The 17,240-nt window shown below is 50.8% G+C and overlaps 6 protein-coding genes across 6 annotated transcripts; 3 read left to right on the top strand and 3 right to left on the bottom strand.

Moving 5' to 3' along the window:
- Positions 1 to 575: 575 nt before the first annotated feature.
- On the bottom strand, positions 576 to 1,991 carry COCMIDRAFT_2142 (glycoside hydrolase family 5 protein; the record flags this gene model as incomplete). Its single annotated transcript, XM_007686195.1, has 2 exons — positions 576 to 1,397; positions 1,452 to 1,991. The coding sequence occupies 2 exons, from the start codon at positions 1,989 to 1,991 to the stop codon at positions 576 to 578; spliced, it is 1,362 nt and encodes a 453-aa protein (XP_007684385.1).
- Positions 1,992 to 4,823: 2,832 nt separating this feature from the next.
- Positions 4,824 to 8,614, top strand: COCMIDRAFT_33548 (uncharacterized protein; the record flags this gene model as incomplete). The annotated part of the gene is made up of 7 exons (XM_007686228.1): positions 4,824 to 5,159; positions 5,212 to 5,329; positions 5,377 to 6,627; positions 6,686 to 7,074; positions 7,186 to 7,189; positions 7,517 to 7,996; positions 8,049 to 8,614. The coding sequence occupies 7 exons, from the start codon at positions 4,824 to 4,826 to the stop codon at positions 8,612 to 8,614; spliced, it is 3,144 nt and encodes a 1,047-aa protein (XP_007684418.1).
- Positions 8,615 to 9,003: 389 nt separating this feature from the next.
- Positions 9,004 to 9,612, top strand: COCMIDRAFT_85793 (uncharacterized protein; the record flags this gene model as incomplete). Its single annotated transcript, XM_007686265.1, has 1 exon — positions 9,004 to 9,612. One exon carries the CDS (start codon positions 9,004 to 9,006, stop codon positions 9,610 to 9,612), a length of 609 nt encoding a protein of 202 aa, XP_007684455.1.
- A 540-nt stretch (positions 9,613 to 10,152) lies between these two features.
- COCMIDRAFT_85619 (uncharacterized protein) lies at positions 10,153 to 11,237 on the bottom strand (the record flags this gene model as incomplete). The annotated part of the gene is made up of 3 exons (XM_007686264.1): positions 10,153 to 10,672; positions 10,744 to 11,030; positions 11,088 to 11,237. The coding sequence occupies 3 exons, from the start codon at positions 11,235 to 11,237 to the stop codon at positions 10,153 to 10,155; spliced, it is 957 nt and encodes a 318-aa protein (XP_007684454.1).
- Positions 11,238 to 13,539: 2,302 nt separating this feature from the next.
- On the top strand, positions 13,540 to 14,545 carry COCMIDRAFT_33545 (uncharacterized protein; the record flags this gene model as incomplete). The annotated part of the gene is made up of 3 exons (XM_007686227.1): positions 13,540 to 13,858; positions 13,910 to 14,415; positions 14,468 to 14,545. 3 exons carry the CDS (start codon positions 13,540 to 13,542, stop codon positions 14,543 to 14,545), a joined length of 903 nt encoding a protein of 300 aa, XP_007684417.1.
- Positions 14,546 to 15,855: 1,310 nt separating this feature from the next.
- On the bottom strand, positions 15,856 to 17,190 carry COCMIDRAFT_33544 (uncharacterized protein; the record flags this gene model as incomplete). Its single annotated transcript, XM_007686226.1, has 9 exons — positions 15,856 to 15,911; positions 15,953 to 16,227; positions 16,319 to 16,419; positions 16,470 to 16,629; positions 16,683 to 16,705; positions 16,757 to 16,827; positions 16,879 to 16,915; positions 16,969 to 16,994; positions 17,043 to 17,190. The coding sequence occupies 9 exons, from the start codon at positions 17,188 to 17,190 to the stop codon at positions 15,856 to 15,858; spliced, it is 897 nt and encodes a 298-aa protein (XP_007684416.1).
- Positions 17,191 to 17,240: the final 50 nt, after the last annotated feature.

The following is a 17,240-nucleotide window of genomic DNA, read 5'->3' as shown; positions in this document are numbered from 1 at the left end:
ATTACTTGCATGGTTACACTAACTAGTGTACGCAGACTCCTGACCTTGCTACTTACGGTCAATATCGGCACCCGGCTACCGGCAGTCACTACCCCTCCTTGAGTCTTGCAACGTGCTGCTAGAGTCTGCTGACCTCTCTCGATATCGAGTCTCAAGAATGCAAGGGGGTCCTGCTGGCATGCGCTGTCATCACTTTCTTCTCTGCTGATGACCAGCTGGCTCTACCATACGCTTGTAGGTCTCATGATCTTGATATTGGTGCTTAGGCACTTGGCAAGTAGGTCGAATAGATTGCGGGGGAGTCGTACAAGCACGTTGTAAGAATAGTTACACAACGCCTTTCCAGAAGATCTTGTTTGCTTCTCGGCTACTGCTACTACCAGCAAGACGCTAGCCAAGCATTACATTGTGCATCCAACGAAGTCGAGTCGCGCAGTACACTAGTAAAGAGAAAAGGTACATACCAATCTCATCTCAATCCTCAACAACTGCAAGAGGAAAAAAGGAGGGTAAACAAGAGGGTATTTAAAACAAAAGGAAAAAGAAAAGACACACCAGCCCAACCTGACAAAAGTTCAAAGTGGAATCGTAGAACCACCTCTCCGCAACGTCATCCCCTTCGTCTTCGCAATCATACCCTGGTTCCCAAAGTACTTCGTACACACATCCTGCTTGACACTCGCATCCAGCCCTGCCGCCGTCGTAGGCACCCACTTCTTCCAGACCAAATAACTATAGTCCCACCGCGGATCATTCAGCTGCGTCCTCCACGACCAGAAGATCCAGCCACCCGTCCTCTCATACAGCCGTTGCTGCGCTACAAACCACTGCTTGTAAAACGCTTCGTTTTGCGCCAACTTCCAGTCGAACTCAGCCGAATACTCGTTTCTAACTGTCAAACTCCATTCTTGCACCATTTTGGGCGTGTCGCCGTCGGAAAGCCGGTCGTCTTCGAAGCACGTGTAGTACATGTAGTCTGCTTGTTTGGCGTTTGGGTTTTTGGCCACGACGGCGCCGCCAATGTAGTTGTGGTCGTCGTAGACGACGCGCGTGTCGCTAGGTGGGAGGTGCGATTGCGGGTTGCCGGCGCCCCAGAGGGAGTCCATGAATTGTACGTGGAGACGCTCGGTTTCGGGGATGTTGAGGTCTTGCTCCGCGGCGCGGACGGCTTTGAGGGCTTGGGGGTAGTAGACTTGGGTTAGAGTGTCGAGTTCTTCTTTTGGCATTCCGCCCTGGTCGCGGGACGTCTGGGGTTCGTTGACGACGCCGATGATGCCGATGGCGGATTTGTAGGCTGGTTTGGTGTGGATGCGACGGGTCATCCAGTCGAGCCATTTGGTCGCGCGGTCGTAGTTGTACTGGGTAAAAAATCCAGGGAGGTGGGAGACTGGGAGGCACTGGAGTTGATGTTAGTGCTTAAAAGACAGAGAAAGTGGATTTAACAAGCATACCTGGCCAGTGAAGGCATCCAAGGTCTTCTGGGCTCCGGGTGCGCCGTGAAGGTCCATAACAACGAACATCCCTAGATCAGCAGCCTTTTGAACAATGGCATCCAGGTATTGTAAATCCATCGTGGGGAACTTCTCGCTGCTATCGACAATGCTCCTGAGGCTCCAATATCCAATTGGGATGCGGATAGTGTTCAGTCCCGCGTTATACATATCCTGAATCATACTCGGGGTAATCCAGCGAGCGTAGTGATCATTGAATGCTTTATCTGCCTTTGACTGACCGAGGGCAGAAACACAGTCAAATTCAGAGCAAGTGTTGCCACAGCCCATGGTCTTCCACTCCTCGTTCATCATCCATGGCTCTGAGAGCAGCCATCCACCCAAGTTGACTCCCCGGACTTTCCAGTTAGGAAGGCTGTGTGCGCGTTTCGAAAGATAATTGCTTGTTCTGTTGAAGGCGCCGAGTTCTCGGTGCTCGGGCATCCAAGCGTGGGCACTGGCCGCTAGCAGCGCAGTGAGGAGTGAAAATCCTCTTACCATGGTGGAGTGGGGATAAACAATGTTCCCCAAACGCGGGACAGAGGGAGACGACTTTCTGGACTTGAGACAATGCAAGAGATTCCTTGACTGGATGCTATGCGGGGGGCTTTGAGGGGATATTTATCTACTGCTCGGACCATTTTCGATGAAAGCAAGATGGTGTGAAGGCGCTGAATCTGCATATTCACTCCACGGAACTTGCGACCATTTTCCCTTGGCTGACGCCTGGGGCGTCGAATGGGCATGTTTGTGGCGTATCTGGTTGGTTCAAGGACTGAGCGTGTGAGTGAAGGATACTGCCACTAACATTAGGTAGTGGTTCAAGCGCGAGAATCATAGAGTGAACTGTAAACTTTTGAGCTGAAATAGGAGTAGCGGCTGCTGTATCCTATGGGGCATATGTCCTGATGACTGCCTCTCTTTGCGATGTGGCGATTCACTCCCTAATCCTACGAGAGTGCTGAAGGTTGCACAGCCAATCAAGTCGGTTGCCTATAGACACGGGACTGCGATCTCGGAATTTCAAATGGCTTGGCTACATCTCTTCATACTTACAGCCTTTCTTGTGCTGTAAGCGGATTGGGGAAGGCATGTTTAGCTTTTTTTTCGTGATTGACGACCTTCCTAAACCCACCAGAAGGAGACGCAGGGAAGGCTCAGGTGTCTCATGACTGCTGAGACAGTTGAATACCCTTAGCCGGGATTTGATAGAAGAAAAACTTACGCTATAATTCTAGCGTTTTGATGCTTTGTAGACTACAAAAAGAATTAGTGGGGCTGCTCGATGAGATTCGAGCGGCTGGGGCGGGGATAACCTGAACACTTCAGAACTTCTTGAATCCTACTCTGTAGATCCCTACCGGTAAGGGTTGTGTAAGTGACGTCTCATTCGGGTATCTTTAACCAATGTGATGCAAGAGAAGAATCTGGAATATCGCAAAAGGGGTTGTTTTCATGACAGAAAGGGATGCTTTTTGGTTTTGACTTGCTTTTGTTGTTTGATCCTGCGATGCGCCAACGACACTCGAAACAGCCATTATTGCAATCAGCAGGGCTACCGGCACTACGCTCCTGCAGTAATCCATAACATGGACTTGTGGGCCCAGTGTACAGTCCTCGATCTTCAAGGCCACGCGTAGGCCTGACACCAGCATCGCCTAAACGACTCTTAAGCGATATCATCCATAGCCCCGCACCTTTCCTGCCCATTCTCTTGGTCATATGACAACCGTTATTTATATTGTTGGCCTTGATGACGTTGCCTAGTGCTGTGACTCTTGTCGTCTGAAAAGGCTTCATTTTGGTCTCGTGTGCGCACAACGATCTCGTGGTGCTAAGCTTCGCCTTGGCAATCGAACTAACTTCGTTAGTATCAATCCTTGGGTGGCGTATTAGCTCAACATAGAGTAATATTTTAGCCCTTCAGTATGCATTCATACAAGTGCTTAGTATCAGAGTAGGGATAGGGTTCACAGGTTCGAGACAATACCTATGCCATTGTATTGTTTCCTCTGTTGCACAAAGCTAATGGCAATAATTGGGGAATATATTGGTCTTCTTCCACTCGTGCAAACTCTTTGAGTAGGTAGTAGCGATTACGTTTCACATCGTAGACCGGAGCTTGATGTCAGAGTAAGCCGCTGGTAAGGCATTAGTACCCAATCGGCTAACCTACTTGTCAAGATGTTAGAGGCTGAGCTTCAATGTTACTCAATGTTCACTAGCACAATTCTCATCGGACGCACTATAGATGTCCCGAACGCGTGATTTTCTGTTAGAGAAAACTGTTACCATCGTTAACGTTGAGTTACAGTGTTTTGTGTTCCCTTGTTCGCTGTCATCGAAACGGACCTGTGCAACTCACCATGTATCCACTCTTGGAATTTGTCATCTGAATCTCCCTTTGAGTAAAGAGTACCCTCATTGTTCGGACTAAATTGATATCCTTTGTGCTATTTGGTATGCAAGGGGCGTTGATTTCGAGGACAGCAAACGCCATCATGTCGATCCAGCCCCATTTCGAAGTTGCTTTCAAGCGAGGATCTGTAGAGGAAATAGATAAAGAGTTGAACAATCGACGAACATATGGAAATCAAGGTCTGTTGGAGTCACATAATACTATCTGGCGTCTGGGCCACTTCATTGTTCACTCTGTGTATGCTTAGCTCATAGTTCGACTACGTGTTCCCGAATATTAGGCCCAGGAATTCATCCCTTCATCCCAGATAAGTGGACATAAATCACAGAGCCCTGTGTAGTAACTTTGCCGCGCTTTGGAAGTGCGCGGAATTGGTTCCGGAGGCTTCATAGTCAGGACATGTGGTCCTCGCAAGTCTATGCGGAATTCTTTCCTATCCTGAGGATGCCACTCGATTAAACAACTCCCGTATGTGGAGCTGTACTTGCAATAGAGGATAACCTTGCGAGGTCCATCAGGCAACCCGATAAAGACGACCGAGCAAGTGGCCGAAAACGGATGCTGGGATACACACGGTGCAGCGAGCCAGAGTACCTTGACATCGTCGAGCGTGGAGAAGTGGGGCAGTCTAACCAAGACGGGTGCGACAGTCCCGCCGTGTCGGCTTATCGCGTCGATAACGAGATGGTGAACACTGGCTTTGACTGTCGAAATGCTTGGAGCTGGATTGCGAGATGATACGATTGGCGAGCAGCTGGTGGCTTCGATCGACGCGTCTTGGAGCTATGCATTGCTTATTGCCCCGCCCAACCCGTCCGTTCAGCCAAATGCTATAAGACAGCCTCAAGCCTCTAGGAGCTGCTAGCAACACCGTCTGTTCAACAACTCCCACAGCATCACCAAATCACTAAATCATGTCTCTCGACAGATTGAAGCAGGCTGCCTCTCATATCACTGGCATTGGGACACCTCCTCATCCTTTCGACCCCCTCAGCGAATCCGAGATTGAACAGGCGGTCACCATCATCCGCAAGGAGCACAACGATGTCTTCTTCAACGCCATCACATTGTGGGAGCCCCGCAAAGCCGAGATGATGAAATGGATCAAAGACCCTGACCACACGCCGCGGCCGCATCGAGTTGCTGATGTTGTTTGCATTGGCCGCGGCAGCAAAGTGTTCGACGGGCAGGTGGATCTGACGGAGGGCAAGATTGTTAGCTGGGCATTGACTGATGACGTGCAACCACTGGTGAGTTTTCAAATAGATTCTGCTATGCAAAGTGTATTAACACGGTATCAAGATTACTATGGAAGACCTGCAGATTGTGGAGACAGTCGTCCGAAAAGATCCCAAGGTCATTGAGCAATGCGGCATCATTGGCATTCCACCAGAAGACATGCACAAAGTATATTGTGACCGTAAGTTTTTCTCTAATCAATCCCCTAATCTTACTAATTCAAATCAGCATGGACCATTGGCTATGATGAGCGCTTTGGCACAAAAGTCCGTCTTCAGCAAGCACTCATGTACTACCGTCCCCACCCAGACGATAGTCAATACACCTATCCCCTTGACTTTTGCCCTATCTACAACGCCGACACCCAAGAGATTATTCACATTGATGTACCGCCAGTCAGGAGGCCGCTCAACCGCGCGCCACCAAACAATTACCATGCCTCCGCTATCGAGGCAGAGGGTGGATTCAAAACTGACCTGAAGCCTATCAACATCACACAACCCGAAGGAGTCTCTTTTAGGATGGATGGACGATACATTAGCTGGGCCAACTGGAAGTTGCACATCGGCTTCAACTACCGCGAAGGCATAGTTCTGTCAAATATCACATTTAACGATAAGGGTACAGTTCGTGATACATTCTGGCGCCTCTCACTCGCCGAGATGGTCGTGCCATATGGAAATCCTGAACACCCGCATCAGCGCAAACATGCCTTCGACCTCGGCGAGTACGGAGGTGGTTATATGACGAACTCGCTGAGTCTTGGTTGTGACTGCAAGGGAGCGATCCACTATATGGATGCTGCGTTTGTCAACCGCGCTGGCCAGTCGACGACCATCAAGAATGCCATCTGCATTCATGAGGAAGATGCGGGTATTCTATTCAAACACACTGATTTCCGCGACGATAGTGTGACAGTAACCCGAGCGCGCAAGCTAATCATCTCGCACATCTTCACTGCTGCAAATTACGAATACTGCGTATACTGGATCTTCCATCTGGACGGAACCATTCAACTTGAGATCAAGCTCACTGGTATTCTGAATACGTATGCTATGCTTCCTGGCGAGGATCTCAAGGGCTGGGGCACAGAAGTCTATCCAGGTGTCAATGCGCATAACCACCAGCATCTTTTCTGCATGCGCATCGATCCGAACATCGACGGACCAGAAAATACCGTCTTTATGGTCGATGCAGCACGAGGTGATGGAGAAGTTGGGAGCGCGGAGAACAAATACGGCAATGCCTTTTACGCAAAGAAGACGAAACTCAGTACACCTGAGCAAGCAGCAACAGATTACAACGGCGCGACGAGCCGGACATGGGAGATGGCCAACACCAGCAAATTGAACCCGTACAGCAAGAAGCCAGTCTCCTACAAGCTAGTCAGTAGAGAAATTCCAGAGCTACTACCGAAGCCTGGTAGTTTGGTCTGGAAGAGAGCCGGCTTCGCAAGACATGCCGTGCATGTAACCAAGTGTAAGTTTCTTGGTAAATGCCTCAGAACGTGGGGCGGATACTGACATGCACTACCTAGATGATGACAGCCAGATCCACCCAGCAGGACGCCATGTTCCCCAAACTTCCGGCGAGCCTTCGCAGGGAATTCCAGCCTGGATCGAAGCGAACCCGAATGAGAACCTCGATAACACCGACGTTGTCCTATGGCACACGTTTGGCATCACGCATTTCCCCTCTCCAGAAGACTTCCCCGTCATGCCGGCTGAGCCAATGACACTACTACTGCGACCTCGCAACTTCTTTACCCGTAACCCATGCTTGGATATCCCGCCTAGCTATTGCAGCGTACCAAGCGGGGTGAGACAGGGTAATACGCTTGTAGATAAGCTGAGTCGAATGGCGTTTGGAGAAGAGAAGAAGACGGAGGCTCCACCAGCAACATGTTGCTCTGACCAGAAATTTGGGGTAGGCATCTAAGATTGGAGTTCTGGGAGAGTTACGATATGTGTATATGTAATGTTATGACATTAATGAAAGACACGCTACGGATTTGACATATCTTGTGATAGCCTAGAGATAAGTGTGACATTTTCTCCGCGGCCCGACTCTGAGCGTCGTACCGATAGGTGTTGAATCACAGAATGCAGTCTTGCCATGCCAGTTCAGCTCACAGGGAAGCCCTGATTGCATATGGCATGCTACAAGCTGCAGGTCGCATGGGCCGCGGGACGGGTACTCAGCCATGTGCCGATGACGTCCCTGGTTCCGATGCCGGGCCCAAGCTTTCACCGAGTGCACCGCCGTTTTTTCCCCTCTATGATCGCCAGTGCGGACATGACTGTGAAAGACCAACGTCGACGCAATGATATAGCATATTAACTCTTCATCTTGTATTCTACTTATCCAGCACCCTTAGTGCCGCCTCCTGTACCCGAGGATGTTCTGGGGGAAGTCGCAAATTCATCACTCAAACCAGCAATGCCCCGCGCATTCCCACCAGTAGAACAAGATGTCCACAGCAAACGACAAAGTGCGCCGCAAAGCGCCCTCTCCGCATCGGTAGTCGAAAGTGTAGCAGGCTTCAGCGCTGGGGTTGTGTCCTGTCTCGCGGCGCATCCACTTGATCTCCTCAAAAATCGCCTCCAGCTCAATACCACCAGCAGATCGCGGCCCGGAGACTCGTTTCGCATACTGAGGAATGTGATCAAGGATGAGGGTGGCGTAAGAGCTCTGTATAGAGGACTATGGCCAAACCTCTTGGGCAATAGTCTCGGATGGGGCCTGTACTTTCTATTCTACGGAAACTTGAAAGAGCTGTTCCAAAGCCGACGACAAAAGGGCGAGCATCTCGGGAGTGCTGAGTTCTTCTCTGCAAGCATTATTGCTGGTACATTTGGCTCTCACGTATGATGTGAACAGAGGCTAACCAACTGTTCTAGGTTTGCTCACCGGCGCTTGTACCAACCCCATCTGGGTAGTGAAGACGCGCATGCTTGAACGAGGTGCCAACCACCCTTCCGCATACAAATCCATGGCCGTTGGACTTCGCCATGTATACGAGACGCGTGGACTGAAGGGCCTTTGGGCAGGCTTCTTGCCTTCTTCACTCGGCGTCCTACACGGCGCTGTTCAGTTCAGTATTTACGAGAATATGAAAAAGAGAAGAGCCTCACACATTGGCGGGCAAGACAAACTCAGCAACTGGGAATACGTATACATGAGTGGTGGAAGCAAGCTGCTTGCAGGTGCCATTACATATCCATACCAGCCTATCAGGGCGAGGCTGCAACAGTACAACGCTGCACAGCAGTATAGCGGACTACTGGATGTCTTGAGGAAGACGTATAAGAACGAGGGGTTCCTGGCATTTTACAAGGGCGTTATTCCCAATACGCTTCGCGTCATTCCGACTACGGTTGTCACATTTTTGGTGTATGAGAATACGAAATTGTACCTTCCCAAGGTCTTTGCGGACGATGAGCAGCAGATTCATGAAGAAGACTAGACGGACGACGAGTTGGGTTGGTAGATTAGATCCGGTTTCACATTACACTATACTAGATACTACACTATGCAGGTAGATGATGCTCTAGCATACTCTGATGGCAGAGGAATAAATATTTGTTACCAGTGTGTTGCAACGGAGGACAATATACGGACATGGATCAGGGCTATACAGTGTAATAGTCGTACCCAAATCCGAGCACACCAGACACGTGTTAGCGCGTCTTCTTATCGATAAAGGAATTGCTCCCCGGGCCAAACTGTCCTCATCGTCTCGGACTCCACACGCCCACTACTTGCGCAACTTGAAAGGCCACACAACCCTTAAGCGCACTCTCGTTTCCTTTGCCACCAATTGCAATTGCAAAAGAAAGCACCAAGACTCCCACCATGGAATCCATAGACACCTTCACGCTCCTCCCCCTCGAACTCGACCCCGCAACGCAGTCGATCATGGCCCCCCAAAACACCAGCAACGTGGTTGAAAAAGAACTCGAAGCGCTCAACAACCTGCACCGCAACCTGCTGCACGTCGAGACGCCGACGGGCACACCACCTCCACCGGTCCCCGTCAACCCCAAGCGCTCCGCGCAAATCGGCAAGCTCCGCGAAGGCGGCAACGCCGAGTTCCGCAAGGGCAACCACGATGCCGCCGCAAAAATGTACACGCTAGCCATCGACATGGCGCTTGCACGTCCCGCGTGGGAGCCGTCGGGCCTTGTGCGCGAAGAAGTGTCGGGCCTCCTGAGTAACCGCGCGCAAGCCAATATGGCGCAGCAAAAGTGGGCAGAGGGCGCGGTAGACGCCGAGGCGTCGGTGGAGATGAAGAAGGTGGGGAATGCAAAGGCGTGGTGGAGGAGGGGCAAGTGTTTGCTTGAGATGGGGAGGCTCGAGGAGGCCGAGACGTGGGTGAAGCAGGGACTGGAGTTTGAGGCTACAGAGCAGGATCTTGTGAGTTTGAAGGACGAGGTTGAGAAGAGGATTAGAGGGAAGGCTTAGATGTTTGTAATGTTAGAGGAGGGTTTGTGGGTAGAGAGGGCATTGCTGGGCGTTTGGAGTGGGGAGACTGGGTCCCTTTCTGTTTCTACTGTGCATGTATTTGTGGTATGTATGATGCTTATGCACCGTTTTTTTCTCTCTTGATTTCGAATCGCGTATACAATACATTCACATGATAATTCACACTCCATCAGACAAGGCTCTTTGCGTACACAAGATACATATCTATTCTTAAACGCAAAACGCCTCAAAAGTGAAAGAGAGAGAGAGAGCAGAGACATCGCTAAATCGCATACACATAACCCATCAAAGGAGCGAAACCTCCATGCAACCATGGCCCATAATCCCTCCACGTTGTCCCTCGTCGCCAGAAACATACAAAAACCACCCTCCCTCCCTTCCTATCAAACAGAAGAAATCCAAATCGCTAAACAATGCCACATAACCAAAGATTCCACTAGGAAACCAAAAAAAAATTGCTAAAATACCCTTTTTTGAAACTTGAATCCTAGAATGCAAAGTAAAAAAAAATACAACTGCTTATACTCGTTCCGGTCCGCCGCTAAAACTATACCCAGTCCCCGTATGACTAGGCTGTCTATCTATGCCACTGAGGCCCGTAAACGGCGCGAGACCCGGCGCAGTCTGGCCCCTGTACTCTTCGTATCCACTGGGACTAAGCGCATCAGCGCCAGCGACAACACTGGGGCCTCTGCTGTGAGTGCTGTAATCCGCATATGGGGGCGCGGTTCGCTCGCCCCAGCTGAGCGGGCGGCCTGGGTGGCGTCCCTCGTCTGTTTCGGTGGAGTGAAGTAGGGCGTACTCGTCTTCTTGCTGGTTGCCGCCGTGATCGGTGCGCTGGTCGAGCGAGTCGGAGGAGTTGCGGCCGTGGGCGGTTTCGATTTCGGTGGACCAGGCGGCATCTTTGGGGTTGTTGTAGGCAGAGTCGCCTGAGGCGTAGTGAGGGTTTGAGGATGAGGATTGGTAGGGCATTACGCCTTCGCGGAGGAACTTGTGTAGGTAGTAACCTGAGATGCCGGTGGTGAGGGCGAAGAAGAGGCTGGTGGGGGATGTTAGTGTGTGTGTGTGGATGGGGAATGTGTGGGAGCTGGTGGTGCTGCTGCTACTTACAAGACCATGACACCGACGCCGACAGCTGCCTTGCTGACCTTGCACTTGGCCTCGTCGCCGTAGATAAACGTTGTGCAGTTGCGCTTGTCATCTGGGACTTTTGCCTTTGCTGCGCCTTCCTTGATACCATGGGAGTTCCACAGGGCGACTGAAATAAAGGCCGCAAACCAGAGAATTGTATACAGGACGTCGACGGCGAGGAAGGCGTAGGCCGAGGCAAACTTTTGGGCGCGGGACCACATGGGCACCATTGTGAGGTAGATGATGGCTGGTATGGAAAGAAAGCACTGTTTTGGGGGGTATTGTCAGATTGAGTTTCAGAGGTGGTGTCGAGTCCAACTGACCATTGCGAAAAAGTATTTGGTACCTCCTCCGATGTCTCCATCCTTGGTCATGACGGCTATGGTCAAGCATGCTGCGACGAAGACAAAGACGGCCTGGAAACAGTGTGCTACGACCTTGCATTTCTGGATATACGACTGTGGTATCCGCATCTTGTGGTATGTGTGGGGTGTGGGTGTGGGTGTGAATGTTGGAAGCTACTACAAAGGTCTGTCGCTGGTCCTATTGCTGTCGCCTTTGCTAGAGGAGGGAGAGGAGGCCAGACTGTAAACACAGCAGGCTGTAAACACAAGACGACTAAGCAAGTCAGCCCTGTGGCGGCGGAATGCGTGGGTACGGCGGTCGGAAGGGCCGGCGTGGGACCCGAGTCGTTGCGGGCGGCTTTGTCTTGTGCGGCTCTTCTGGGCCAAATGGTGAAGGGAAACGGCAAGCAAGAGACGATGAAGATGGATGTAAAGACTGTGGTCAGGAGTCGACGTGGAGAGCGAGGGGCAGCGACAGGAGATTGGGATTGCGAGGCTCTGGTTGTGAGACACATGCACAGTCTCAGCCTCAGCTTGGGGGATCCACCACTGTTGCCAGGCGCGTCCCCACTACGCGACGTCTGCCGACTACGGCTACGGCTACGGCTACAGCTACAGATGCAGATGCAGGGCTGCTGTCTAACCGGGCAACGCACCTTGGTTACCCTCACCCACTACTTTCCCTTGGGCCCGCCGCCATCAAGCCCTATTAATAGTATTATTAGAGAGAGTGCGAGCAAGCCGCGAGTCGCTCGACACAGACGGACAAAAAGAAAAGGCCGTTCCTGGCCGTCGGTGCCATGACGCTGCCATGACGACGACTGCAGAGGGGCCACATGTTCCTGCAGAGTGAGAGACAGCAGAGAGGACCGTCGCCACATTCCAGGCACATGCTCGGGTGGACACTGCTTCTGCTTTTGCTTTTGCTCATGTCGACAGTACTCTACTCGTCGTCGTCGGAGCAGAGTGTCCACGAGATCAGCCTGGCGGGCTGGCGGGCGAGGCGTAGGTGGCGCACGCCAGTCGGCCCATCAGACACGGGACGACGCTGCCTCAGCACCGCCACAACGCAGCCCTCGCATCGCCTCTCTGCTATTTATCACTACAACATCAGCTCAAGTGAAGCCTCCACCTTGAGCTGCAGCCTAAGCCAGCCCTCGCATCTCTCACCGGCAACCATGGCTATCATGGCCATCATCATCATCATTGGTTGACATGGCTTTCGATACAACGACACTTGGCACCACAGCGTTGAATCAATTAACCCCGGGTCTGGATCTGGCCTTGAACCAAATGTCTTCGAGCCGCCTACCATCTCCTGGAGCTAGCAAGTCACCCTCCGCCGGCTCCCACTATTGCCTGTAAGCGAGGCTGGACTCTCTGCCAAAATCCACGCACAAATCCCGCCCCTGATATCTCGACTTGTCGTGTATGAGCTCAGACATTCAACAATCCCCTTGTCAGTGCAACAAAAGGGATTGTGCTATCGACTGGCGTCACTGTCATCATGCTGTCCAACTGCATGCCCTGCTCGGCAGACCCGTCGCGTCGTGGTCCGACGTGTTACCCTCTGCATATGCGATGACTGATGGGATCGATATTGGCATCTGTTTAGGAGGCGCACAAGGAAGAAGCTCATGCACCCTTCAGCCTGATGCCCTGGTGATTAGTTGGCATGCTTTTCCTGTCTAGATTTCTTTCGGAAAATGCACATCGGCTCGCGCGAACAAGATGCGCTGCGTTCCACGGATCCCGAGACAGTGCACAACTCATCAAGTCTGCTGCAGCACCGGTAGCATGTATCCTGAAAGAGCGAGCAGAGCCAATCACTCAACAAACAAACAAAAGTCGTGGCAGGACAAAGTAAGTCACGCGAGAGTGTGTGTGTGTGTGTGTGTGTGCGTGCACATGCAATGCAGGGCGACGGTGCGTCAGTATGAACGAAGCCCGATGGAACCCAAAGTTCCTGCTCGTCTCGGTTCAGGCCACCCCTGTCATTCCCCCTCCTACCCACGTGGCTCGGCACCATTACAGGCTCAAGGTACAATCGTCCACCGTTGACCACCCGCGACGTTTTGCGAACGCCATCAGAAAGGCTACAACGTCTCGATCGATACGGGGCTTTACGACCACGTCTACCGTACCCGAACATCTCCTTGGCGCCTTTCCCCACTTGAAAAAGTAGCCGCTCACGCGCAGGAGCTCATACTAATCATTATTACCCCTGCAAACCAAGATCATTTTATGTTTTGTAATCATAATTTCAATCCGAGCAAAATGTACCAATACCTCAGCAGAGCGTCGCCTTGTATTTTCCTTGTCTTGTTCTTGCAGGGCATGTTCAAGTTTTTTTTTCCCCAAATCTCTAGTCAAAATATCAAGGCCCTATCACGTTGTGACTTGAGCAAACTTCTTTCGCATTCACAACCAGATGACTTCCAGTTTCCGTCATACTGTCCCCTCCGATCGCTTCCCTGCGGAAAAGGGTCGCTATGTCTTGTACATCAACTACATCTGTCCCTGGGCCCACCGATCCATCATCATCCGTGTGCTGAAGAAGCTCGAGGACATTATTGAGCTGGTGGAAGTGGATGATCGAGATGCAGTCCACGGCTGGTCCTTTTCAGGGCGAACAGGAGCAAGCAAAGACCCTCTATACGGTGCCACAACCTTGAAAGAAATCTACCAAAAGGCAGATCCCCATTACGACGGGAGAGTAACTGTCCCCTTGTTATGGGACAAGCAGCATGGTAAACCGACTTTGACATTATAGCAAATGGCTTCAGTCTGATCACGTCCAGGCACTGCCGTCAACAACGAAAGCACAGATATAGCCCGCATGCTAATCGATGGCTTTGACTCTCTCCTACCGCCCGAGCAACGTGAGGCGAACAAGGGCATTTCAGCCTTCAGACCATCACACCTCGTTTCTGGAATCGACGCTCTAAACTCCTTTATGTACGACACAGTAAACAATGGCGTTTACAAGATCGGGTTTGCTACATCTGTGCAATCATATAATGAGCACCTCAGACAGCTCTTCCAGACCTTGGATCGTCTTGAAGTTCATCTCTCGCAACCCAAGCACCATCCCTATCTTTTCGGACACTTCATTACCGAGTCGGATATCTATCTTTACACGACACTGATACGATTCGACGTAGCATATTACCCCTTCTTCAAGTGCAATCTGAGAATGATTCGCCGCGACTATCCCTGCTTGCATGCTTGGTTGAGGCAGCTGTACTGGAATACCGGTCCGGAAACGTGCGGTGGTGTGTTTAGATATAGCACAAATTTTGACGCGGTAGGTAATGGTTGTTCACACAAAAGTTCGATAGAAACTGACAATACGACAGATTGCCAGAGGATACAGTTCCGCGGTTGGAAGAGGTCCTGCCCCGAATATAGTTGTACCGCCAATAATGCCGTTATGAATTTATGTCGCTTCTTGCAATGTTCAAAAACTGTTTTTGTATGCGAGTTTGACAGAACTTATCAATCCATCCAAAGGATTAGTATTTTTGTATTTCAACTCCCATCTTCGTACGAAATCTGCTCGCCTGCCACAAGTCGGACACTTCCTTCTCCTCTCTTTGAACGATAGTTTTTCCTCATCGCTTCTAGCTGTAGGAAATTACTGGATAGTGAGTATTTTTGTGGAGCGAAGTGTACTCCTCAGATGTTCATTCTATGGGCAGACTCGATCTGTAGCACAGGTCTCACGCCAAACCAACAATACCAATGTCACATATCAGGCGTGATGTCTCAAAATCTCATATGTAAGCTTTTTTTGGGTTTGGCTCGTACTGCTTCACTCAAACTTTTATGAACCCTTTTTTACTACACAGAAAAAAGTCCCGTAGTGTCACAGGGCGACAACCCTCAACCCTATAACAATCATGATACTCCCTTTCCGACCCCTCACAATTTCCCAATCTTCCCTCATCCATACTTCAACTATAATAAAATCCAGCAACACACATGAATAGCATGCCCACATACCCCACTCTCCCCCGATTGGCCATGGCAAACACATCCTTGCGCGTGCTATCGTCCAGGATCTGCAGCCGAATCACTATAACATCCCTATATGTGTCCGTGCTTGACCACGAACAAGCCCTATCCCTGCAACATATCCGCCTATCATACACCGTTCAATGTGGTGTAATGTCGTAAGGGCATGCACCCGAAACGTTGCAATAAGAGATAGTGTTATATCAACGTTGGGCAGAAAGAAGGACCAAAGGCACTAATGGCTAATTGGCAGGTCCAACGTACAATACTGTGTACCCGCGTTATTGAGACGATATTTGCAGGGGAGAGATTGGGCTCGTGGTGTTGGGTTTGCCAGGTCATCAGATAAACAGTCCATCGAACGCATAATTCAACCTCAAGGCTATGATTTCACCAGCACTCAGCAATGCAAAAGTATGCTCAAGAAAAAAAAAGATCATCATGGACTTACTACAATAGAAAATGGGGGATATCAAAGCCAATCCAACAGTAAACCTCGAAAAAACCCACGAATTTTTATTTCCCATCGCCACAAAACCCATTTTCTCCCTCTCATGCCCCTTACTCCTTTGCATAAACCAACCCCCCACCCCCACCCCCACATCCCCTCTACCTCGCCTCCCCAACCGGCCTCGACTCAACCCTAACCTCCGTCTTCATCGCAATCCCGCCTTCCCTCCCCCAAATCGCCTCCTCACTCCCCCTATCATCTTCATCCCCGACCCCCCGATCATCCACCCCATGCACCCCACTCCCCAACGGCACTGACCCCTGCCTCGCCGTCCCCTTTGTCGACCTCAACGCATACAGCGCCTTCCCCCTTGAACTCCTCTCCGAGCTCTTGACCGTCTTATCCACGAAGAACGTAAACAGCGGTGCTAGCGTAGGGATGGAAGCGACGATGACGCCGAGATTGTTTTCGACGCTCGACCACATGATGACGCCTGCGGAGTCGAGGTAGTTGGTCAAGGAGCGGATGGTCTGGATGCGGATTACTTGGATGATGGTGATGAAGGTGCCGAGGGCGAGCAGGGCGAGGAGGACGGCTTTTTTGCGGTTTTGGATGCGCGAGGCGAGGAGGACGGGGAAGGGGAGGAACATGCTGGGTAGATGTTAGTTCTAGACTTTTTTTTTCTCTTTTTCTTAAGAGTGAAATAGGAAGGGTGGGGAAAGGGTGGAGACAAGAGACTTACACGACGACGTCAAAGGCTATGGTTAGAGATGAGGTGGTGGTGTAGAAGGGGACGGCGGGGATACAGGTGCCGGTTATGGTGCGGTCCCATTGCATGGAGATCTAGTGGGGGTAAGCAGGAATTTCGAAGGAGGATAGAGGAGAGGACGTACCGGTTGACATAGGTTGATCTGGACGAGAAGGAAGGCAAGGTGGAAGAGGACGCAGAGGACTATTACTACGATTGTTGCAGTGCGTGCGGCGCCCTTGGGCATGAAGCGGAGGTAGGTTAACATTAGACTGATTTTGAAGGACATTATGCTTGTTATGTAGCTGATAATGTCGTTAGTGAGTGAGTTGAGGATAGGTAGAATTCCTAGACTTACAACGGCGCGCCAATGTATTGCAACTGTGTCGGGTTAGCGAAGTGGCCACAAAGTACAGTGAGGCGATTACTTGCCAGTCCAAAATTGAAGAGATTTTCATTAGGCATATCCTCGATGTTTTTCAGTCCAAGTCCCCATTTTGTCTCTGGATGATGTTGTTAGCCACAGCACTGTGCGATGTGCAAGGTCGACTTACGCAGGACGGTGACAACAGCGAAACCACAACACGCTACCTGTTACCTGTCAGACCCAGTCCCATGGTAGACACCTGATGGACATTGCGTACCCAGCTAAAGGCCAAAACGTAGTCATCTGTCGATCGTTAGCCATGACCAGCAAGTTCATGTTTGTCATACGTACCCGCTCCGATCGTCTTGATCATCCACCCTCGGACGTAGAACCTAAGTGACAACACCAACAGTGATGCCACTGTGAATACAATAGCCACACTTGTGATATGTGAGCCATTATTCACAGCGCTGTCAGGAGTATTATAGGCCCAGCCCATTTTGACAAAAATACACGTTCTGTACGTCAATGTTGTGCAAACCTCTCGGT

Source organism: Bipolaris oryzae (genome assembly GCF_000523455.1).
Source record: "Bipolaris oryzae ATCC 44560 unplaced genomic scaffold scaffold_17, whole genome shotgun sequence".
NCBI classification, from domain to species: domain Eukaryota; kingdom Fungi; phylum Ascomycota; class Dothideomycetes; order Pleosporales; family Pleosporaceae; genus Bipolaris; species Bipolaris oryzae.
Note: the sequence above shows the minus strand (reverse complement) of the source record. Positions and strands in the feature narration are given on the sequence as shown.